The sequence below is a fragment of the Salvia miltiorrhiza genome, chromosome 4 (assembly GCF_028751815.1).
Source record: "Salvia miltiorrhiza cultivar Shanhuang (shh) chromosome 4, IMPLAD_Smil_shh, whole genome shotgun sequence".
Taxonomy (NCBI): domain Eukaryota; kingdom Viridiplantae; phylum Streptophyta; class Magnoliopsida; order Lamiales; family Lamiaceae; genus Salvia; species Salvia miltiorrhiza.
Genome location: NC_080390.1, coordinates 26,911,672 through 26,937,790, shown reverse-complemented (window position 1 = coordinate 26,937,790; position 26,119 = coordinate 26,911,672). Strand labels below are relative to the sequence as shown.

Genomic DNA, 26,119 nt, shown 5'->3' with positions numbered 1-26,119 from the left:
TGTGCTGTGGCGCCCAGGACTGGCGTGTCCGCCTCTCATCATCTCAAAATGATGAGAGAAAATTCTGGAGCCCTAAGTCTATTCTCTCCAAAGTGTAACCGCCCCCTCTTTTTGTTTCTTCCGTCCTTTTTAATTAAAAACACAAAACTGCTCCAAAAATACGCACACGGAGGCCGCAAGGGATCGGAGGCTGCAGAGGTGTGGCTACGCAGAAAGTGGCTGCGGGCGTAGAAGGGGCTGCGAGCGCAGGGCTCGTTGGGCGCTGCTAGGTTGCAACCTCCATGCTCCAATCCTTGACCTTACTTCTACACTTTCCATTCTCTCCAATCTCTTCCAAGATTACTCCACAATTATTATCTTCCATCACAGTCCTGCGAATGCACCAAGATAATCTCAAAAATGTTCAATCAAGAGCACGAACATGCCCCAACAACAACATAAATATGCACAAAATCGTAGCAAAATATGCATAAACATTATGCACTGGAGGATGACTTAAAAGATTTTCAGTATATCAGTTAAAACAGACCGAAATATAGAAATAGAGGTTTATAAGAACCCATTCCCTGATAGCAATTGTTGGTCCCAACCGAGTACGTACTAGTGTATGGGGGAATACACCAGTTATAAACTTTTGTTGCTTTTATTCTAACTTAAGACAAGTTCAGCTGAATAGAGTTTCAGCTAAAAGGACTAGTATCAACAAACTTGAAAGTATGCTGACAATCGTCCAGATAAAGCTTGTCAATCTAGAGTCATCAGTTAGCAATCATATTGACTGCTGAAACCTAGTCAGTTGGACTATATAACTGTTGTTCGGAATGTGGTGGTTAAGCTACTTGTGTGTTGATGAAAATCTTTAAGTGTTTCAAGTTTTCAGCTTAATAAGTTTTGATCCATTCAGTTGATTGAGTCAGCTAAAGTAAGAGTGTTCAAAATGTTCTTTCAGCTTGAGCTGAGTTTTGCAAAACTAAAAGCGTGCATGCTAAAATTATGAAAGTCTAAAGATACTTAAAGTAAATACCGAATGTAAAACACACAGAGATTTGACGTGATTTAGAGATAATGCTCCCATGTCCATGTGTCTGAATTATAGGTGAATCCAATTCACTTTAGGATCCCTTTATTTTAACACTGCAAGTCAGTTTGAAGCTAATTACATTAAGCTGATCATACTACAAACTCGTAGCTTACTTGCTTTTTTACTTCTTAGAAAAACACCTAATTAACTTTAAGACGGGTGATTGTTTGAAGGTTTCAATTTTCAACCAAGAATATATTGTTAAAATGAAGAACAATTAGATTCTAATGCTTTGATTTACAATGTAAACATCTAGTTTATAAGGGAATGTATGTTGGAAATCTCTGGGAAGATAAATTGTTTAATTCCAGAAAAAATCATTAATACTTGTAGAGTTCCCTTATTCAAAATACATTGTGTTATAAGAAAATAAATTTAGGGCTTTTGATTGCTTGAGAGTTTGAATGTGCAGAGTTTCCAATGAGTAGTCCAGTGGGAGTAGCGGGGTATATATAGTCTCCAACATGAATAGTTTTGTTGGAGATAACATCTTCAAAATCCGATTGTGTGTCTTCAAAATCTTCCCGTTTGACCCAAGGGATGTCGCTCTCGGTGTTTTGCAATATGGTACACTTCATACTCTGACATTTATGAAAATATTATACTTGTTAGTGCAAGTTAGAAGATATTGTGGGTTACACTTTAATGTTTCCTTCCTTTTCTACAATAAGTAGTAGATTGACTTCGTTGTAAATATCTTTAGTTTATGGGTTGACGTGCCATAAGTCAACTAAAGCTTCAATAAATATATCATCAACTAATGTCTTTCTGCTAAGCAGATATCTTAGCGGTTCAGGAATTCTCGAGACTTCTGTTTTCATGCACATTCAACAGACTATATTCGCTGATCTTTCATGCTGAAATATGTAAACATAAAAAAACACACTCTCTAACATGTGAGTTGCAAATATTCAAATCAGCATGAGTTTTGGTATCAAATCAGAACAATATAATTTTGCCAACAATAATTATAAACAACATAAAAATAAATAAAAAGTAAATTATAACATTACTGCATGCACATACAATAGTAGTTTGGAATAATAATAATAATAATAATAATAATAATAATAATAATAATAATAATAATAATAATAATAATAATAATAATAATAATAATAATAATAATAATAATAATAATAATTGGTGAAACTATAATTAAACCTATCGGATCTACCTGTGTTCCCATGATTATCGGATTCTTAGAAAGCTAAAAAGAGAGTTATATTGGAAAAAGATAGAAAGACTGCGTTTTATTTCAAGGTCGTGGGTATTTATAGGCATTACAACTGAGGGCAAGATAGTAATTTTACAAAGTCACTCATTTCGTGCGCTAACCTAACTAACTAGGCCTATCATTGGTATATGCCATGTCGGGTCCTTGTCTCATAAATACAGAGTTAGCCTGGAAAGCCTTCCTCTGGTTCTCTCCTCTGGAAGTCTACGGGTGCTCCTCTTCTTCGGACGGACCCATCTCGGCTTGGTCTGCTCTGGAAGGTTGCTTCGGATTTTCTTCTCTGCCCAATCCCAGCAGCTCTCTCAAACTCTGCTATTTATATCTAGAGTAATTTATTCTGCCTTAATACGATATGCTCTTCCATATTACTCTAGTCTGCCAAATCAAGTCACGTGTTCTGATCCTAGAGGCTCACATACTTTACCCCTCATCAATAATAATAATAATAAGTCTTACGTAAATGTTTGAAGTTTTTATTATATGCATGCTCATACTATTCAAGAAGATATGTGAACTTACAAGAGTTGAGTTCATTTGATAAATAATTTTATAATTATATAAATTAAAATGAAAATTAGCTTATGTGATCATTTCTTCACTCTGACATAATATAAGATTAATTATTTTTCAATAACTTGATGAGGTAATCACTACAAAGTAAGATAACAAAGGACTATAATTGAGAACAATATACTGGATTTTAGGTTTGAATCTATGTAAGATTAATTGTGGTTTTTATTTTTTTCAATCTAATTTCAATTATTTAATTTCTTCTAGCTCTTTAAATTTTTTTATGTACATACTTTTCATTTTTTTCTCAAAAAATAACTTTAATTTAAATAATATTTAATTTAATTTTTTTCGATGATTTTTATTCAAATTTGTAATATGAATAAGATATCATAATTTATATTTATAGGGTGTTAATTCGAAATTATAATATATAAATTTTTCCAAATCTCATGAAATAATTTAATGAAATGGTAATAAATTGACAAACATAAAAATCGAGGGACATCATGTATATGATGAATGATATTTAACTAAATATAAACACAAAATAGTTTTGGGTTCGAATCTCATGAGTACGAAAATTCTACATTTTTAACTTAATAAATTTATCATATATATTCATAATATAATTCATTTTTTATATTTTAAAATTAATACTAGCATAACCATATCCTATATATATATCCTTGTTCCTTTCTCTCCCTCCATGCCACACCAACACATTCCACTAACAGAAGTGAATCATCATGAAAAGCAAATTCAACTATCAAAACCTTCCCCACCTTAAATTTACTACTACTCTCCACATAGTAAAACATTTCCCAGTCACTTCCACAACCACCACCCGGAAACCATGACCCTTTTACCCATATTCCTCCACGTAGCATTTACCCTTCTCTCCACCGCCGCCGCCGCGACTCCGCCCTCGGACCTCCTATGCCTCCTCTCTATAAAGTCCTCCTTCCAAGACCCCCTCAACACATTCCGCGACTGGGATCCCGCCACGGCGTGGTGCTCGTGGCCCGGCGTCGGCTGCGACAGCCGCACCCACCGCGTCACCACGCTGGATCTCTCCGGCCGCAACCTTTCCGGTGCCATAGCTCCCGACATCAAACATCTGCTCCATCTGCATTACCTGAATCTCAGCCGGAATTCCTTGAACGGCCCTCTCCAAACCACCATCTTCGACCTCCCAAACCTCACTACACTCGACATTAAGTACAACTTCTTTAACTCGAGTTTCCCACCTGGAATATCGATGCTCACCTCCCTCACGAAGCTGGACGCCTTCAGCAACAGCTTCTCCGGCCCTCTGCCGGAGGAGCTCGCCGCTCTCGGCAGCCTCGAGTACCTCAACCTCGGCGGCAGCTACTTCTCTGGCGAGATTCCTCCGAGCTACGGCGGATTCGCGCGGCTCAAATTCCTCTACCTGCATGGGAACTCATTATCTGGCCGAATCCCTAATGAGCTAGGGCTCCTTAAGCAGCTCCAGCATTTGGAATTAGGGTACAACACATACGCCGGCGGAGTTCCGGCGCAGCTCTCGAGCTTATCTGGTTTGGTGTATCTGGACATTTCCTCCGCCAATCTCTCAGGCGATCTCCCGCCGGAGCTCGGGAGATTGGCGAAGCTAGAGATGCTGTTTCTCTTCAAGAACAACCTCTCCGGCTCGATCCCGGCGGCCTGGGGTCAGCTGCAGTCATTGCGGGAGCTAGATTTATCCTCCAACACTCTCTCCGGCGAAATCCCACCCGATTTCTCAGCACTCAAAGCCCTAACCAGATTATCCTTGATGAACAACAATTTAACCGGCGAAATTCCGCAAGGAATCGCCGAGCTTCCCGATTTAAAAATCTTGTCTCTATGGAACAATTCGCTTTCAGGAATTTTACCACAGAGTTTAGGTTACCATTCGCGATTGGAATGGCTCGACGTCTCCTCGAACTCGCTCGCCGGCGCGATCCCTCCCAAGCTCTGCCGCGGCGGCGCGCTGGCGAAGCTGCTGCTGTTTTCGAACCGATTTGTTGGGGAGATTCCTTCGTCTTTAGCGAAATGCGAGGCGTTATACCGTGTGAGAATCCAAGGCAACTGCCTCAACGGCTCCATACCTTTCGGATTCGGCTCCCTGCCTAACCTCACCTATTTGGAGCTCAGCAACAACAGCTTGTCTTCTCCGATTCCCAAAGATATCGGAAACGCACCGCGATTGCAGCTCTTGGATATATCGGGAAATTCGTTCCATTCCGAGCTGCCGGAAAACATCTGGGAATCTCCGAGTTTGCAGATTTTGAGAGCAGGTTCGTCTAATCTCAACGGCAAAATCCCCGACTTCATCGGCTGCGCGAGCGTTTACAGGATCGAGCTGAATCGGAACAATCTGACCGGCGAAATTCCGCCGGGAATCGGCCGTTGTAAGAAGCTGATCAGTTTGGATTTGAGCGGGAATGCTCTGACGGGAACGATTCCGTCAGAGATATCAACGCTCCCCACCATCACAGACGTAGATTTATCGAATAATTTGTTGATAGGGACGATTCCTCCGAGTTTCAGCAACTGCAGCACTCTCTTGGATTTCAATGTCTCGTACAATAAGCTGAGCGGCGCCGTGCCGTCGTCGGGCTTGGTCTTCCCGAGCCTGCACCCGTCCGCCTTCGCCGGGAACGAAGGCTTATGCGGCGAAGAGCTGAAGAAACCCTGCCGGACGATGGCGGCGGAGGCCATGGAAGTCCGCCGGCAGCCGAGGAAGACCACAGGCGGCGTGCTGTGGATAACCGCGGCAGCATTCGGCGTCGGCCTCCTCATCCTAATCGCGGGGGCGCGCTGCTTCCACGGGCGGCGGAAGCTCGAGGAGTCCGGGCCGTGGAAACTGACGGCGTTCCAGCGGGTGGGGTTCACAGCGGAGAAGGTCGCCGAGTGCGTGAAGTCGGGCGGCGAGGTCATCGGGATGGGGTCGGCGGGGACGGTGTACAAGGCGGAGATGGGCGGCGGCGAGATCATCGCCGTGAAGGTGGTGTGGGGGAGGTGCAAGGATGATGGAGTTGCGGCGGAGGTGGAGGTGTTGGGGAGCGTGAGGCACCGCAACATAGTGAGGCTGGTGGGGTGGTGCAGCAATGAGGAGTGCACGATGCTGCTGTACGAGTACATGCCGAATGGGAGCCTGGACGATCTGCTGCATGGGAAGGGGAAGGGGAATTTGGTGGGGGATTGGATCAGCCGATACAAGATCGCGGTGGGCGTGGCGCAGGGCATGTGCTATCTGCACCACGACTGCGATCCGCTCATAGTGCACCGCGATTTGAAGCCCAGCAACATACTCTTGGATGCGCACATGGAGCCGCGCCTCGCCGATTTCGGCCTCGCCAAGCTCCTTCGCGCCGATGCCATGTCCGTTGTTGCTGGCTCCTATGGCTACATTGCCCCAGGTAAATTCATTTTGCATTTTCTATATTTTTATCATCCTCCATTAATATGATTTTTATGATTTAGTAGTTAGGACCTCCATCTACTTCATTTTATTTAGGTGGAACTTTCAGTGAAGAATATAGTACTAATAAGGACTAATTAATACACACGTACGTCTAAAGTTTGGCCTGATTTTTAAAACAGAACAAGGTTTTTTCGTTTCCAAATATTCTAACCCGGGTTCTTATATATATTCCTAAATTATACTATATATATGCAAATTGACATTGTTGTTTTGTGTCTAGTACAAATTTTATGTGGATTATTATTCCAATCTATCAACGCAGTTGTCTAGCTAGTTGGCGATGAATCGATTTGGCCAAGATTTGAAATACTATATGTTTTTTTGCTATTATATGAAAATTGAAAGTGTGTTGTTATTTTGAAAAGTGCGAGAGACTAATATTGGTGTAGAACTGAATTTGAATTTTGTTTGAGACTTACATGCATAAATTGGGTTATGATGATGCAGTTGAAGTAGCATGACTGATTTGGTCCTAAGCATGCATGCATGAACCATTTAAAAGTCATACCAATATTTTCAATTCCAATTATATCCATATCATCATAATGTCTGTGCCACCAACTAAAGAGAAGCATTGAATTCAAACTCACAATGATGGTGATTTGAGGTAGAGGAGGGCGCGCGCGGACCACTCCATGCACCCCACGCTTCAACTTTTATGTGGGGAATACATCCTTGTTTCTTTTTGTTTTCAAAAAACAAAATTCTTTGTCCGCCTCAACCAATACTGCTACACCCTCCTTCCTATGAAGCATGACCTAGTTCTTTTCGGCACGAGAATTAAAAAATTGATATTTTATGTGTTAAATGTGGTAGGTGAAAAAGTGAAAAAGTGAAATTGTGTCATGCTTCGTCCCGGAGTATTTCCTTTAAACTATGTTCAATATATTTTTTTTCCTTAGGCGGACGAATGAAATATCTATTTTGCTCGGTAGAGTGGTAATTTTCTTCAATCAGAATGAAAACTTTTTTTAGAACAAGTATTTTCCCTCGTATTCACTCTAATTATGGATAATATTATCATGAGGGTTAGTGTGTTAACATTATCACCAACTTAAGGAATACATGATAAACTTTTTTTTCACTCTAGAAACCATAGGATAAAAAAAAAATCATCCTTTTTTATTCCTCGTCATTTTTTACATGATAACTCGCAATCCAACCAAAGAGAGATAATGCACCTTTAGGATTAAAAAGATAAAAACAAACATAATCATTCTTACAATTTTACTTTTATTGTTATAGGATTTCCTTAATCGTGAATTAACAATAACTTTTCTACAATTTACAACTATAAAGCTTTTCAGTCGTGAATTAGGGGCAAAATAGTGCTTTAAGCAATAGAAAAACTATTTTTTTAATTTTTATAATTACAAAATGGATATCTTGATATATTATTAAGTTTGTTTGGGTTGGGCAGAATATGCGTACACATTACAGGTGGACGAGAAGAGTGATATATATAGCTACGGAGTGGTGGTGTTGGAGATAGTGACGGGAAGAAGATCGGTGGAGTCGGAATTTGGCGAGGGTAACAGCATCGTGGATTGGGTGAAATCGAAAATGAAGACGAAAAATGGTTTGTTTCAAGTGTTGGGAGCGTCGGTGAGGGAGGAGGCGATGCTGCTCCTTAGGGTTGCGCTGCTCTGCACCAGCCGGAATCCGGCTGACCGTCCCTCCATGAGAGATGTGGTGTCGATGTTGCTTCAAGCCCACCCCATCGCCAACCCTAAAAACCCACCTATAGAATGTTGATAGTATTTTAGTTTTCAATTTGGATGTTTCATTTTTTTTTTTTTTTTTTTTTGGGTTCAGTTGATGAGGTATATTTTGTTTTTGATCGCTTTTCTATCATGATTGTGGGGATTGGTATACAAAGTTATTTTGGTGCCTTTACTACTATTTCTCGTGGTCCCATCTCTTATGAGTATGCGAGTATTGAGAATAATTTTTCTAAGGAATAACTAATTAAGAATATATGTGGACAAAAAGAGCTTAATTGACAAGGAAAAAAAAGTTTTAAAGAACATAACTTAATTGATAGAACTTATTTGACTGCAAAGAGAAAGTAAATTTTTTGTGGGTATATTTATTTAAAAAGTATAAGAGAAAAATAAAAATACTATTATTTTTTAAATGGAAGGGAAGATAATTATGTGCGAGTCACAATGACATTTATAATGAGTTATATTAATTTTTAGAAATTATAATGAGTTATATTAATTTTTCATTTTCGAAAGTGCCCTATTGAAATGAGACATCTATATAAGGAACATGGCCTATATTGTGCATCATTTGAGTCTTCCTTGGACAATCGTATTTTTTCATCTTCTTGTGCATCTATATTACAAGATTAGAAAAAAGATACAAATATTAACATCTTAATAAAAAAAATATAAATAAAAAATAAGTATATTAAATTATAAATACAAATATTAATAACTTAATAAGTGATTCAATTTTTTATTACTTTTCTATTTTAATATTTTTCTTAATGTATAGTTAATTATAAAACAAGGTCAGAAAATCCAAAATCCTTGGACTTTTAGCCCCAGGCTCAATTAGTCCGACGGGTCAGAAAACCCAAAATCCTTGGACTTTTAGCCCCAAGCTCAATTAGTCTGACGGGCCAGCTGGACGAATATTTTAGGTCTGGTTCTTTTTCTCTATCTATTAGGTCTAATCCAACCCTAAACTCGAGCGGATCGAGCCAACCCATTGAACCGAGTCAATTTTGATAGTTGTAGTTATTGCGCTAATTCGTTTGGGTCATGAAATAGAAATAATTTTGTATATTTGATTTTGTGTTACTAATGAAAATTACCGATTTTAATTTTGGGTTAATTGCATGAAAATACATGAACTATAGTCACATTTTCATTCTGCATACGAACTTTGAAACTTACATTTTTAATCATGAACTTTGCATTTGTTCCAATTTTTCCATAAAATTGATTTACCCCAAATTTGATGATGATGTGGCGCTTATGTGGCAGTCGGAAGTGTGCCATTTAAACCGTCGTCCGACAAATTAAAAGACGTCGTTTTTATAAGTGATAAACGACGTCGTTTTGCTCCAAAAATGGCTGAAAATATAGCCCAAGCAGCCTTTGGATCGGAATTGGCGCGCCCACGCCCAGATCCATGCTTCAGCCCAGGCCCCTTTGACCCCTTCCCTGTTGACCCGCAGCAATTAGGGTTCTGCGGCGCCGCCTTGCCTGCTTCTGTCGTTCCACCGCCCACTACGACGTCGCTCGCCCCATGCTGGTCAAGTTCACCATCAACAACAGCAGCTCCAGTGACGCCTAGCCGAAGCAAGAACGCGTGTGCGAGGCCGTTTGTGCGCAACCCCGCCTCAGAAAATGCAACGATGCACAAGTCCTCCACGGCGGTTGGGCTGTCAAGGTTTGCCAACCTAGCCCTAAATCGCCGAAGACCCTGCCTTCTTTTCCTCCATCGAGCATCGACTTCCAGACCGCCGGACTTCGCCGCGCAAAAAATGCGGTTGCAAGACTGTGCTCCCCCACCGCCCATAGAACTAGTGCCGCCATCACTGCACGGCCGTCGAGTTGGTAAGGGACGTCTGAGCATCCCCAACCGCCGATGCCTGAAAAGCAGATGCTGCGCCTGCCGTCAGACAGAACAAGTGAGCGCGTCGGGAACTCGCCGAAGCAACAGACATGGCCCCTGCTCGCCAGAGCACCGGGCTCCATTCTAATCTACAGCGAAACGCAGTGTTTTGACAGCCAGTATTAAAACAACGTCGCTTCCATGTCACGTCGTTTTAATTAATGACGTGTTACATACGCATGGCATGTATAAAGACATGTCAGCTTTCCGGCTGCCGGACTTCAATTTTATGGAAAAATTGGAACAAATGCAAAGTTCATGATTAAAAATGTAAATTTCAAAGTTCGTATGCAGAATGAAAAAGTGACTATAGTTCGTGTATTTTCATGCAATTAACCCTTTAATTTTTAAGGAAAAATATTACTCATTCTTCCTAAAATATACTCCAATTCATGTTTACTTATCGGAGTACAAAGACAATATCTATGTTTACTTATCGGCAACAAAATGCAATTCAACTGGTAACATTCTTTCGCTCCAATTCATTAGGTCGGGGAGCTTGAGTCATCACATGGGAGAAGAAATGAGGAACTATTATATCTTTAGAAAAATTAAAAAAAAAAAAAAATCTCCTCTGCAATATTTTTTTTCTGTAATTTTAGAAAAGTAAAATAATAAAGCAAAGGTTTTCATTAAATATGATCTTTTTTGTACATATTATATCATGAACTTGTATAATATATTGATGAATTAATTAAATAATAATCATGCTATTGCCTATTACAAATTAATAACCAAATAAGTACAACCCAATAAACCAAATAAAATACAATCCACACACCACCAATGAGAGATTCATGCCTCGGCTTTGCTACTTGAGATGAAGATTAAAAATTATATTTTTAAAGATAATATATAATAATAATAATAATAATAATAATAATAATAATAATAATAATAATAATAATAATAATAATAATAATAATAATAATAATAATAATAATAATAATAATAATAACACAACTCTAATAAATTATATAATGTCATTAATTTATTTATTTAAATAGAACTTAAACCATGAAAAAAAACTTTATAGTACATATTCTCTATAGAAACTGAGTTATATGAAGTCACGTAAATAGAACATATGAATTCAATACACATAATATTACATTTTTCAAAGTTATAACTTAAATATAACTTTACTGTTTATTCATCTAATATTATTTATAAAATAGAGTAAAATTTTGGAATAGCCAAAATGAATCATAAAACACAAATTATGGCCACTCATTGAAAAAACATAAATTTTGGCCATTTTTATAGCTTTGGGACGTTTTTGCCCTTAATTGGGCGGACTGGGTAGGGTCAGGAGCGCGGGTCGTGTGCCGGGTAGGATCAGGCACGCGGGTCGGGTTAGGCACTTATGGCACTATTAGTGCCATAAGTGTCAACGAAAATTTTTTTTTACTCCCCCTGCCCTGTCTACCCCCCAGACCCCCGACCCCACCCACCCCAAGCCAAAAACAAAAAAAAAATTACTCCCCCTAGATAAAAATAAATCAAATTTTACTTTTGTTATTTTATTTTATGGCATTAATAATGCCATAAGTGCCAACGAAAATCCAAAATAAAATAAAGTAAAATGGTCTTTTTAGCACTTATGGCACTATTATAGTGCCATAAGTGCCAAACATGCAGAACAAATATAGAAACAACAACATCATCTAAACCCTAAATGGAACATTTAAACCCTAAATGGATAATCTAAACCCTAGGGGAAGTGTTTAAAAAATTCCTTTTGGCTTGGGGGTGGGTGGGGTCGGGGGTAGACATGGCAGGGGGAGTAAAAAAAAATTCGTTGGCACTTATGGCACTAATAGTGCCATAAGTGCCTAACCCGACCCGCGTGTTTGATCCTACCCGGCACGCGACCCGCGCTCCTGACCCTACCCAGTCCGCCCAATTAGGGGTATATTAGGCATATTACCTAATTAATGGCCATAATTTGTGTTTTTTCATTTAGTGGCCAAATATTGTGTTTGCATGTTCAATGTGGCCATTTGACACCATTGTTTCTATAAAATATTTAATTTATTTGACAATTATATATGATATCAGAGCTTTTTTAATAACACGTTCGTGTATTGCACGAGTGTACTAATTTTTTTATTAGAAAAAAAAAATTGAAGTACTCCCACATGCGAGTGATACACTATTATAGAATTAATTTGGCAAAATTATGATTGTTACAAAGGGTGAGGCGCATGCAGAAATTGTTAATGAACCGAAACTAATTTAGTGAAAGCATTCCATATATGTAATGGTCTTTTCTTTTCCTTTCAGTTCCTTCACCAATTGAATATGTTGCACTCTCAAACCTCTTTCTTCATCCTGCACCAATTCATCTTGAAATATTCAACTTGAAAGAAAGGCAAAATAATACTCCCTTCGTCCACTAATTCATGACCTATGGAAGAAAAGATGGGTTTTAAAAAAATATATTATTTATTAGTTGAGTGAATAAAGAGATCCAGAAAATGTATTATATTAGTTGAGTGCAGAAAAAATGTATTATTTATTGGAATCCACCAAATAAAAAATATGTAAATAATTACTAAAAATGAATAGGATATAAATTGGTGGACGAATAAAAAAAAGTAGGACATGAATTGGTGAACGGATGGGAGGGAGTAATAATCTAACCCATTTGATTTCATGTTCCTAGTGCTAACTAATACATATAAAGTTTTGTAACTCTCACTTATCTCAATTTTGAAACTTTTGGAGATTTTTTCTTTCTTTCTTTCTTAATTAACTTACTTTTTATTTGGCAAATATAAGCACCTAAGGGCATCCATTATGGAGGAAAATAAATTGTTTTTCAACTTATTTCTCTTTGAATCAAGTTAATTAGATTTAGTGTTTTTTATTTATACTCTATACAGATTTGGCTTTTGATTTTACTTTCCTTATTTTATTTCTTTTTTTTTTTTGTCTTTTACTTTTCCTGCCTAAATGAGCATTATTTCTTCTTTTTCTTCTTCTTCTTTTAAATCTAATTTTCATCTTATTAAAAAATGAAAATGATATCATATTTATTTTGAATATGAATCTTTGTCTTTGTTTGAATTCAATTTTCAGCATATTTTATTATACAATATTAATTTATAATAAAATAAAATTTTATTAAGTAAATATAAATAAAAATCTTTAAATATATAAATATATAAAATTTAAAAGTATTATGACAGTTTGATACATAAATAGTTAAGTTTTGAGAAATATTGTAACAGATGAAATTAAAATTAAGTAAATATATTTAGGTGCTAGAGATGTGGTATCAATTTGGAGAAGTATAGCCGTGCTCTAATGCTAAATTCAAAATGCTATTTGTGTATTAATTAATTAATTCAATCAAAGAAGAGATTTATTATGTGAACAGCTCAGCCCGGTTCAAAAATGCTACTTGTTGGGCTTAAAAGCCTTAAACTGAAGAGTAAACACAAAAATATAGGACAGCCGTATGGCCGACTCTTTTTTTGTGGACAAATAAATGTATCAAAATTGACAACTTTTTTGCCTTAAAAAAGTACTATATTTGAGTTTAAACTAATACTATTATTTTCTTAAATTATTCAAGAAAATTATAATTCGATATACTAAGTGGACAGTATAAATAAATGTATAAATTATATTTATAATATTTTTAAATATAAACTAAATCTTTTTCATAAAAATAATGTTCGAACTATAATTTAATACTCCCTCTGTTTCATTAATAAATTTCTAATTTTATTTTTGGATTGTACCAATTTTTGTGCGCTTTCAAGGATTGTCTTTAAAAAAAAATTCTCTCTTTTTCTTTATATAATCGTAATCTAATAATTCTTTTTATCTCTCTCCTCAAGGCCAACCTTTCCATTGGGCCCAAGAGGCAAGGGGCTATGGCCCCTAAATCTAGGGGGATCCAAAATAAAAATAAAATTTTATTAATCATAACCATATTTTAAAAAAATATATCTAACACAACTCTTCATTTTTTTAAACTACAAGTGCTATAAATGTGTTGAAATATAGTTGTTTGGTGAAGCCAATGAGACCTAACTCAAGTAGCAAAGGAGTAGCAAAGCTGAGACATCCAAATACTCTCTTTTTTAAAAGATCTTTGGTTCTTGAAATACCTCTTGTAATTCTAAAAGGAAAAAAAAAAAGTTGTTTGGTGAAGTTCTTGAATTTGTGAAAGTTTCAGATTGATTCCCTAATGTTTCCATGGCATAAAGAATTTTGCTAATTATACCAGTTATTTATTGTAGCTTCAGCAAAAGGAAATTTTTCAAAATCTAAAATTGATAAAATCGTATTTGCATTCTACTATGTCTCAAGAAAGGTTAAATGGGTTAGCGATTTTATGCATTAAACATGAGGTATTAAAAAATTAAAGCTTGATCTTCAAAAGGTCATTGATAATTTTGCTTCTCAAAATGTTAGAAAATCTAATTTATTTCTATAACTATTCGATCATTGTTCAATGATTTATTGCACTTATAGTTAATGTTACAATTATACAACTCTCTCAAGTTTGCTACAAAACTCTCGAAGCTTCATTTTCTGAGACCCTTTTTCCTTTTTGTCTAGGGCCCTTGAATTTGAAATGTCATGATCGGTCTTGTTTCTTCCTCTCCTCATCTATTTTATTTTTATTTACTTTTCTACTGCTATCTCTATTTTTTTCTGTATTTGTTTTATTTATACTTTCTTAAATTACGTGTCGTATTATTTGAAATTTTATAAACGAGAGGAAGAAAGTAATAAATAAAATGCTAATTAAATACGAGCATGCAGAAGAAAAGAAAACGTGCGTTGGCAGTTGCATACCTGAAGTGATGCAACAAGAGCAACTGGGTTTTCCAGTTCTTGGAAGAATTGTTTGCATTGTTTGAGCATCACCGACAGCTCCGTTACCAGAAAACATGTCTTCTCAACCTTTAAAAATGCACCATTATTAATTACTAGTACATTATACTCCCTTCTAAAATAATTTTATTTCTTTTAGATACGAATATTAAGATATAAGTGATTAATGTTTGGAAATGTGCATGCAGATTTATGTCGCAATTTAAAGAGTTACGTTCGTCGTGTATCGAGTTTCATGTCTACCCATTAGATAGTTTATGAAATAATCGTTGATCATAATTCATTTAAAGATGATTGTAATTCGTAAATCTAATAGTAACTAATAATAATAACGTACGTAACGTAAAGAAAACTTAAACTAGATTTAGTATATTTTTTAGATTATTAATTATACTTCACTAATCCAAACAGAATGTATAATTAATACTATTACTAAAGTTAATTTTATTATATTTTAATTAATCCATAGTTCGAGTAAATATAATTTTTATATTTTAAATTTTAATGATAAATATTAATTATAATATTATAGAGATATTTTGCCGTAAAATATACGAACTTTCAATAAATTCTGATTTTTTTCCATGACCTTTAAAATTTGGAAAAATAAATAAATTACAGCATCTTTTGATTTTTTCTAATTTTTTTTTTCCACAGGTATAAAATACTCCCAAATAAAAGCTAATATTAGGGCTTTTGACTTAAATTTTTTGATACTTAAGCGTGAGGGATTTTCAACACAAATACATCGACTTTATTATGCCACCTTTATTATTCCTCACGCTTAGGTATAAAAAAATCTAAGTCAAAAGCCCTAAAATCAGCTTTTATATGGGGTAGTTCATACTCGTGAAAAAATAAAAAAAAATAAAAAAAAAATTATGTATTTTTTTTTCAAATTTTAAAGATTATGAGAAAAATTAGAATTTGTTGAAAATTCGAGTATTTTACGACAAATATCCCTTATTGCTATATAATTACCTTTTATTTTTATAACAAATCTTTATAATTATGGTGGGACAAAAGAATAAGTAAAAAAGGATTCCATCGAAGATCAATATATTTTTAAACTTCTCAAGAAACACAAACATACTTTTTTTTTATCAAGAAACACAAACATACTTTTTTTTTTATCCATGTTATTGAATTACTAAATTTTTCCTTAAACTTCTCAAGAAACACAAACATACTTTTTTTTTTATCAAGTTGGGAAATAATGAATTGACAAATTGTATCCTGATTATTCATCTTTTAAAAGAAAGGAATTATATTGAACTACAATTAATGTCAGGTGAAAAACACAAGCGTGCTTAATTAATTACACATTTATAAATTGCTATACTAGATTTGCTCTTTGTGCCATGCATGAAAAATTAATGTTTTATATTTTTATATTTTTATATTTTAAATTATATATAAAATTATATTGAGGATGTATGTAAGAAACTTAAAAATCATATACATGATGTAACTGTGTAATAAACTTAAAATTATAATTTTAAATATTATGAAAAGGCAAAAAAAGCTTTTAAAAAATGAAAATAAAAATAAAAAATAGAAAAACAGATTTATTCAAAAAAAGATGGGAAGAGGTGAGAGAATTTTTTTAAATTTGAATCTTTCAATAAATATAAATTTTTATTTAAAATTAAATATTTCACATGAAATATATCAAATTAAAGCTTTTATCGTGATCTTTAATTTGATATGCATATTAAATATTTTTTTAATTTGTCGAATTACATAGTTTTAGAAATAAATAAAACAGAAAAAAATAAGAAGATAAAATAAAATTAAATATAAAGAAAAATTTAATTTACAAATAAATCTTCAATTTTTTATAACTATAATATTATCAGTCAAATTTTAAAATTAATTTTAAATTAAAATCTTGACTTCTTGCATATAATAGATTTACTTGAATTAATATATATTCATTTTCAATTACCTGGCAATACATATCCAAGATAATTGCTTTGATATTTTCAACCACCTCGGAGGCGGTGGATATTGCATCATAGACGGTCATCACGTCTGCCTAAATAATCAAGCAAAATAGTATAGTTGAGATTTGAGAAAACAAACTACTATCTGCACTTCTTTTTACAAATGAAAAACAAACGAGGAAGGAATGTTAGTCTACACGTACGTTTTCTTGCATCAATCGTGAATACATTCGCATAAATTTGATAATATAATATGTGGGGTGGTCTAATTGCAAGCAAACAAAATTCTACTCGTCCTTAAATATTATTCCACCAAATAAAATTTTATTTTAATTTTTTTTTACATTTTTACTTTTCTTCTTTTCCTATATTTACCATTCTTTGTTACTAATGGACCACCACAAATAATTAACTTCTATAATTATCCACTCCAATTACTCCACTAATTCAGTAATTAGTGGACCCATCTTTATTAACCGATAAAGGTAAAAACACACAAAAAATATGCATCTTGTAAAACTGTTTTCCTAATGAAAGCTTAGCAAAACTAATCTAATATCTTAATCGTTATTTTTTTATCCAATTCACAACACCTTCTTCAATTTTATTAATCTCCGTATTCATCATTAAATAGGTTTTGTTTGATGGAGGAAGGTACCTGTGCGTCTTCAAGAAGAGGAAGACAGAGTGAAATGGCGGATAATTTTCTGACGACTCTCCCAACTGCTTCTACATTCCTAGCCTCAATTCTCGACCATTCATTCAGCAGTCCCATTTCTGAGCTCAATATATGCAACAACTTCATTTCTTGTTTTACCTTTTCTATTTCACATCGATTCTCCACTATTAACTTTCTCATCACTGAAATTCTTATCCACCCATTCAACAACTTTCCCTGCTTGGCTATCAATTAGTTAAACTTCTCATCAAATATATATGTAAAAAAACGTACTCCAAATTGTATCTATCTAAATCAGAGCCAGATAGATAAGCAACCACATATTGACATTATTAATATTTATATAAAAAAATATTACACCCTATATTCACAAAGAGTATATATAACATTGAGTTCCTCATTAATTTTAATAAAATACTTGATGGTTGTGTATTTAGTGGATATAGGATCCCATCATGTAAAAATGAGTGATTGTTGTTGAATTGAGTGTAAGCAAAAATAATTTCTTTTGTAAATAAAAATCGCTTGTAAGATTGAAATATAAAGATAGAGTGTGAGTCTTGTCCTTAAAAAAATCTAGTATTCCTAAAGAAAGTCGTCACAGGTTTTAAGAAAAATTAGTTGTATATTTGGTGAGTAGAGGAGGGAGGGGTCTCACCATTAGAAAAAATTGTGATAGTTAGTGGAGTTACTTTTAAAAGTGGTGGGTTCATTAGTGATAATGTGTGTAAATATATGAGAATTGTAAGGGTGATAGTTAATGAAATTATTTCTAAAAATAAATTAGGAATATGTTACGTGAAGTTGAAAATAAAAAAATAGAAAAATGTTTTGTGGACGAAAAGAGTATTTACTTTGTAGACATTAAAGAAAAATGATTATTTTTTTTAGATTTTTTTTTTGTAAAAAAAAAAAACAATTGTTTATTTGTTGTATACTATTTGTGAACAAAGATTGTAATTTTTTCGTGAAATAGGTATACTACTTTATTCAATTTCAAGTAAATTATAAATATATCGCCACTTATTTGTATCTTGGATTATTTCAAATTACAGTGCGGAACTCTTTGAGGCTACCCCAACTAGGGGTGTGCAGCGGGTCGGACCCGAACCGATCCGCCAGGTTCGCACACCCGAAAATTTCAAAAAAATTGATCGACCCGGATCGAAACATTCGTGCGGGCCGACCCGGGACCGAACCGAACCCGGGCAACGGGTCCGGTTCAGTCCGGGTCAGACCCGCTGATAACCTACTTTTTTTTTTCTATTTTTGCACCTATTTTTCAGATCTAAAACATAAATATTAATATTATTATAAATATTAAATATATAAATTAATTGAAGTTTTAATTAATATTATTATAAATTAATTTAATAGTTGTGAAGTTCCCTCTCCCCAAACGTGAAGTAGTGAAGTAGGGCTAGAAATTTAATTTAAGTTTTAATTAATATTATTATAAATATTAAATATATAAATTAAATATTAAATTTATAAGAGTCGGGTCGGTTTCGGATTCGGCGGGTTCGACCGGGTTTCGACCCGGACCGACCCGAAAAATATTCGGTCTAGAAAATGGACCCAACCCAGACCGATGACATACAATGGGCCGGTCCGGTCCGAGCGGGTTCAGTGGGTCTGGGTTGGGTTTGCTCACCCCTAACCCCAACTTACGTTTGGCTCTATCACACTACGTACTTCATCAAAAAATTTAAAAATTCGGAACGTTGTTCTATAATTTAATATTTATTTCGTCCATAAAGAGTATGCTATGGAATGGAGGGCACGAGTTTTAATAAAATAGTTAAAAATATAATTTTAGTGTTGAAGGTAGTATTGGGTCCACCAAATTATAAAAATAAAATATGGATATTTTGTATGTTCTAAATACACCAACTTTCCTCCAATTTCTAATTTTAACACGAACTTTCATTTTTTTTTTTCAAAATACATGAATTTTGATATCTTACTCGATTAATTTAGATGAAATGGGGGTCAGTGTTACAAATCGAGTAAGTATCAAAGTTCATGTATTTTAATAAAAAAATTAAAAAATCATGTTAATATTCGAAATTAGGGTTAAATTAATGTATTTAAAAACCCATAAAAATAAGGGTGAAAATGACATCTGTCCAATTTAAAAGACAAAACATAAAAATTACCCACTTTTTACAAAATATACAAACTATATTTCATTCATCCACAAATAATAATTTTAGAAGGGGACAATACATGTTTTAATAAAAATGATTGATGTCTCACTTAAAAGTTAGTGTTAATAATGATAATTAATTGTATTATGAGTGAATAAAAGGGTCATGCATGTGCAGAGAAGGGTAAATAAGTAAATGTATTGAGGATAATAAGTTGTGAGGTATATTGTTCAAAAAATGGAACTAGACTAATTTTTGCGGAAGTTCCAAAATGACAAAAAGGGTTAATTGCATATAAATATCATGAACTTTGTCCGAAATCCATTTTCCCCACAATCTTTAAAAATTCCATTTTTATCAAATACTTTGACATTTGTTCAATTTCGCCCGATTTTTTTTTTCGATGACCGGAAAAATGACATAACAGTGACGTGGATTTAATTTTACACGTAACACTAACGTATAATATATATGAATTTTAAATTATACATATAATATTAAATCCTAATAAAAAAAGCCCTAATTTCTTTTAATTTCTCATTTTTATCAGGCAAAAGGAGATCAAAGATTGCTTTTGGCGCTAGAAAAAAAAAACGATTGCTTTCCTTTCCACCACCTCTGTAGAAGGGTTCCTCTCCAGACCAGTGCGGAAGTCTTCACGTCAAGGTCTTCCAAACCAGTGGCGCCGATTGCTCGCTGATTGTTGGCGTTGATTGCTTCGTGTTTCTACTCTTCCAAACTAGTACGCCGATTGTTGGTGTCGGTGCTTTGCCCATTGGCGGCGTTGATTGCTGAAACGAAGGTTTTAATTTTTAAACTTAAACGCATCGTTTAATTTATTGGAATGGCGTGTGTCGGTGAGCCACATCAGCGCCACGTCGATTCCGATTTGAGGGTAAGAAAAATCGAGGGGAAATTGAACAAATGTCAAAGTATTTGATAAAAAATGAAATTTTTAAAGATCGTGGGGAAAATGGATTTCATGCAAAGTTCGTGATATTATATACAATTAACCCTAACAAAAAATGACTATTTTTTTGTGGAGGGATGAAGTATTATTTAGGACTATTTTACGCTTACGTCGAGCATTAGTGCATTTTCTACAAATGTTTGATTGCTCAACTCGCAATGGCCAATTATGTCGAGCATTAATATATACATTTTCTACGACTGCTCGATTATTGGTTCTCGACATGTGGTGGTCGAGCATGTTAAACATTAATGCATTTACTACTATTACTCGATTCGTTTTGGTTGAATATGTCGAGTAAAGTTTGCGATTCAAGTAAATATAGAACAGTGAGATGAAGCTTCAAATTTATTAAGTAAGGGCAATTTTGTCCTTTCATGCTAAAAATAGATAATTTCTAAAGTATTTTACAATATGAGTTTTTTTTTTATGTCTTTTAATTTTGGAAGTGAGTTAAAAAAAATACCATTAACTCTGAAAAATAGTATAGGCTATTCTATTTTGATGAATTATTTAATGTTCAACTTGCTTGACCATCTTATCATTCGAATTCTCGATCATATGTCTTATCTATCTATCGTGTTAAACAAAGTAAACACCCCTCCTTGACTAATCCTCACCGATAATTAAACAACCCTTATTGAATTGCACATGGGATCTTTTAATCACTTTTGATGTCTTGCTCTGTTTGGCTAACATATTTTTTATATAACTTTAATAGAAAATTTTAATTTTAATTTATAGTGTTTTAGTTTAATTTCAAAATTATTTATTGATCAAGTTCTCTAATTCAATTAAATTTTAGTGTCAATGTATTAAACTACCCACTTTCATATAACAAAATTAAAATTTATCCACTCAAATAAAAACTTAAAAAAATACCCACTTTTTATATTGAATGACTAAATTGCCCCTAAGATAAAAGTTAAAAAAATACCCACATTTCACTCTCTCCTCTCCGTCTCTCTTTCGGTCGCTCTGTTATCTCTCTCTCTCGCCAGTAACTGCGCGGCGGTGGTGGCGTCGAAGCTGACGGCGACTCGCAGTCCCAAGCTTCGGCGGGAGATGAGTGGAGGAAGACGGCGACGCTGACCTTGGCGGTGGCATCATAGATGGCTTGACAGAACCGTCTCGATCTGCCGGCGAAGGACGCCGCCATGCGCACCATCGACTTATAATCAGATCTAGTTCTGAATATAATCAGATCTCCGCCGCCCCTCGACTTCTCGGAGCAATCTCCGGCGCTCAGGAGATCGGCGCAGCAGATGACTCCAGCGAAATTTCGAATTTGTATTTTTCAATTTTGTATAAAAATTGGGGAAATTAGTTAGAATGAATGGTTGTTAATTGGGGAAATTGGAGTGGACAGTTGATTTCTGGAGCCGGCTTGATTCGCCCTTTCTCAGTCACCGATTTTCCATAAACAGAGTTATTGAGAGAGAGAGAGAGAGAGCTGCAATTCTATTGATTACCATTTTAGCGTTTACTTGTTTTCAATTAGCGGAGGAGAGGCCTGACATTAAAGAGGCAGCACAACAGATTGAGGAGGTGAGGGAGAGAGATACAGTTTGAATTTAATTAGAGCTAATTGATTAAGAAATTAATGAAAATCGCGCAATTTTGTACAAATGTTCTTGAATTCACAACCAACTTTATAAATTCACAACTGAATTATCGGCGTTGGTTGTGAATTCACAATTGAAATAGTGTTGATTGTGAATTCAAGTTTTATTGGTTGTGAATTCACAACTTGAAAAAAATTTGGTTGTAAATTCAAATTTTATCGGTTGTGAATTCACAATTTGAAATAGTGTGGGTTGTGAATTCACGCGAATTCACAACTAACACTATTTATAGTTGTGAATTCAAACTTTAAAACTTGAATTCACAACCAATACTTGTTATTCAGTTGTGAATTCGAGTTTTAAAGCTTGAATTCACAACCAAAATTTATTTTGATTGTGAATTCACTGGTTGTGAATTCGTGGGTATTTGTAAAAATTTTATATGTAAGGGTAAAATAGTAAATGTGGGTATTTTTTTAAGTTTTTATATTAGTGGGTAAAATTTATTTTTACTATATAAAAGTGGCTATTTTCAAAATCCACTCTAAATTTTAATTATACGCAATTTTACTCTTTTTTAAACTTTTCTTTAATCAATTGAGTCTTATGATAACTTAATGTGTTGTGACTACGTAAAACATACTTATAAGGGTTATTGACGTCTAAATACACCAACTTTTGGGGTAGTTTGGTTTTGCACATGAACTTTAAAAGGTGTAAAAAATACATGAACTTTAATGTTGTAGCAATTTTATCACAAATTCAAATATTAGATATTCAAACTCTAAAAATCTTACGATTTACAGGTTTAGAGATGTCTTATGCGATATTTTTTAGAGATGTCCTATACGATGTCATTTTTAAAACGTCCAATGAATATACGTCATATTTCACCTTGCCACGTGATCAGCTTTAATTTGAGCAAAAATTGAATTTGTGACATTGTATTGGACATCTGTAAAAGATATCGTATAAGACATCTCTAAATCCGTAAATCGTAAGATTTTTATGGAGTTCGAATATCTAATATTTGAATTTGTGATAAAATTGCTACAACATTAAAGTTCATGTATTTTTTTACACCGTTTAAAGTTCATGTGCAAAACCAAACTATCCCCAAAGTTGGTGTATTCATGCGCAAATAATCCTACTTATAAATGACTATGGGAAGTAGAATCAAATGAAGTAATATGCCCATAATCATCATTTCATTAGCAATAACACAACTACATTAGTAAATTTTCGACAAATCATGCTAAACCACAAACTCGAGATACTCCCCAAGGACCCCAACTAAAAAAGTTACTCTACAAGTTAAAACAAGTATACACATAGGGTGATTATTATACAAGCCAACATTACAAATTAAAAAAATAGAATTTCGTTATGTGTAGAATTCGAACTTAATCACAAATTTATTTAGTGAAGTTACGAATTTATTGTAAATTTTCATTATGTAAAGATTAAAAATAATTTTTCTATACTATATATATTTATACTCATTTGAATGACTTCTGTTGTGTTCAATATATTGGAGCAACAAGTTTTGTAATAGTGAACTAACAAAAAAAAGAGATTAAACGTGAGAATAAAGGACATCATCTTTTAATCAAAATTAAAATACCTGAGCCGCAGTGTTGACGGTAGCCATTGAAGATTGAGCTCGAGCATTCGCAAATCTCCACTGCAACAACCTGTTGTACGCTAGGCGAAACTGATGGTACTCTTCTTCCAGTAAAGGTGAAACCTTCTTCTGCCTGAAGTATTTTAAAACCCCACTCACACTCACGCCGCTTCTCACTTCCCGTTTCAGGCCGCCGCTCGGAGACTTCGGCACCGGCGCCGGCGCCGCCGGAGACGAGGACGGCAGCGACCTGCCCGGCGATAAAGCCCACTCAGAAGGAGAAGTCGACGCCGAACGCTTCCTCCTCGGCACCTCCACCTTGCTCATGCTACGCGGCAAAAACCTCACCAAACCGCCGCCCGCCGCCGCCGCTGCCTCCTCTTTTATATTTTTGGCTTCTCTTTTCGGATAGATTGGCGCCGCCGTGCTGCCGCTCTTGCTCCGGAGCATACCGGGGGAGCTGCCGCCGTGCTGATGCCTCCGACTTTGTGATTTCTCCATCTTTAATTGATTCAATTCAATGTGAGAAGAAATTCGTTTAATTATTAGTATTTGCAAGACTCTCTATATAGAAAATTGCGCGCTTTTATTTTTGTTTTATTAATTTTTAAGACGGCGGATGGAAATAGTCTTACTATATATACGTAGCATGATAATTGGAAATGTGAGAGAGAAAGTTGAGGGCACGTTACTGCCTTGGCCTATATGGCTTTGAGTTCGAGGACTCCCACGAAGTGGTTATTTTGATGCTTCCTTGCACATCAATTTCACATATTTAAAATAAGCTTAGTATTGTTTCCAAGGGGACATCAAGCGGTGCGACCGTGCGAGCTTCTGTCTACGAATAGTGAGGTTCATGGTTCAAACTCCACCGCTCCCCCTCCTCTAAAGTAAAATAAAAAAATAAAAAAATTAGCTTAGTATTATTTTATATTTTCTATAGTTGGCTATTATAATAAGGGGATGATTGCGCTATACTAATTTTGGATCATTTTTTTTATATTCCGAACACAGATTTTTAGATTACATCATAAAGTACGTGAATTTAAAATTTTTGTAATTAATTGTAATAAAATTGTAAAAGAATTCATATATTTTACCAGATGAAAATAAAGAGGGAAAATGTATGTGGGTGTATATGTCGTCTGTGATGTCCGCGTGAAGTGTATATTCGAATCTTGCACCATATGGATATCAATTGGTTGAAAATATGAACAATGGTATGATTAATCGCTTAAAGGTAAAAATTATGTATATTATGATAGTTGCTCCATCCCAAAGAGGATACAATAATTATTTAATTTGACATTCATAAAGAATATAATGTTTCTTTTTTTAGACATAACTCAACTTTCTCTTACAATCACTTATTTTTACACAACCTCACCCTTAATTACTCACTTCTACATGATGTGACCTTTAATTCACTAACTAGTGTATAACCCGTCGAATTTCAACGGGATTTTAAATTATGATTCAAATTATTTATATTATTTTTGTATAATATAATTATTTTTAATTAATTTAGCTTGATGTTATAGAGTTCATATTACTCCTTCCGTCCCGCTTTAAATTGTCCAAAATAATTAGACACGAAGATTAAAAAATGTATGATAAAGTTGTGAAGTGGTGGTGGGACAACAAAAAAAGTATTGTTAAATGCCCAATTTTATTTCTAAATTTGGTTTGGTTCATTTGAAATGGGACAACCTAAAATAGAAACTGAGTCATTTGAAGTGGGACAAAGGGAGTATATTAATCTCAATTATATTCGTCAATTAAATGTTAACTTTTTGCTAGAATAATGAAAATACTATTTTGTAGTATAAATTTTGTACTCCCTCTGTACCAAATTTTCTTTTTTGGCGTCCCATTTATAATGTCATAATCCGAAAAAAGGAAACATTTTACTTTATCTACTCTTTCTATCTATCTCCTCATTTACTTTATCTTTCTCTTACTTTTTCATTACTCTATCTTTCTCTCATTTCATTTACTTTATCTCTCTCGTACTTTATCTACATATTCTTAATTTACGTGCTCATTTTTTTGGGACGTTATTATTGGGACGGAGGGAGTACAATTTTTCTATATTAACAGATAAGAATTAATTTAAAATCCCATCTGTCATCTAAGCATCATCTCATCTTAACTCTATAAGACCACTTAATCATTAAGAACTCAAAAAATGATATATGATTTTTGAACGTCCAACTTTTGAGCATTATCTCGTCTAGGCTCTGATGCTTTAAATATCATAACTCACTTCTATTCATCATTTTCATTATGAGCTTGAAAGACCAGGGTTAACTTGTGAGATTATATAATGTGAAGCTTGTATGATCATACTCCCTCCGTTCGCCAAGATTATGTCAAATTG

General features: G+C 34.4%; 2 protein-coding genes across 3 annotated transcripts; one reads left to right on the top strand and one right to left on the bottom strand.

Annotated features, from left to right (window-relative positions):
• The first annotated feature begins 3,520 nt into the window (after nucleotides 1-3,520).
• Nucleotides 3,521-8,220, top strand: LOC131020048 (leucine-rich repeat receptor-like protein kinase TDR). The gene is made up of 2 exons (XM_057948682.1): nucleotides 3,521-6,253; nucleotides 7,739-8,220. The coding sequence occupies exons 1-2, from the start codon at nucleotides 3,685-3,687 to the stop codon at nucleotides 8,071-8,073; spliced, it is 2,904 nt and encodes a 967-aa protein (XP_057804665.1). The 5' UTR covers nucleotides 3,521-3,684; the 3' UTR covers nucleotides 8,074-8,220.
• A 3,824-nt stretch (nucleotides 8,221-12,044) lies between these two features.
• Nucleotides 12,045-24,353, bottom strand: LOC131020046 (QWRF motif-containing protein 7). 2 transcript variants are annotated; one of them, XM_057948680.1, is made up of 5 exons: nucleotides 23,740-24,353; nucleotides 17,410-17,646; nucleotides 16,754-16,843; nucleotides 14,767-14,874; nucleotides 12,045-12,358 (listed from the first exon to the last, which is right to left on the bottom strand). In XM_057948680.1, exons 1-5 carry the CDS (start codon nucleotides 24,238-24,240, stop codon nucleotides 12,347-12,349), a joined length of 948 nt encoding a protein of 315 aa, XP_057804663.1. In that variant the 5' UTR covers nucleotides 24,241-24,353; the 3' UTR covers nucleotides 12,045-12,346. The 2 variants fall into 2 exon arrangements, with proteins under 2 accessions (XP_057804663.1, XP_057804662.1); XM_057948679.1 differs by having other exon boundaries at nucleotides 12,045-12,282; nucleotides 23,740-24,352.
• Nucleotides 24,354-26,119: the final 1,766 nt, after the last annotated feature.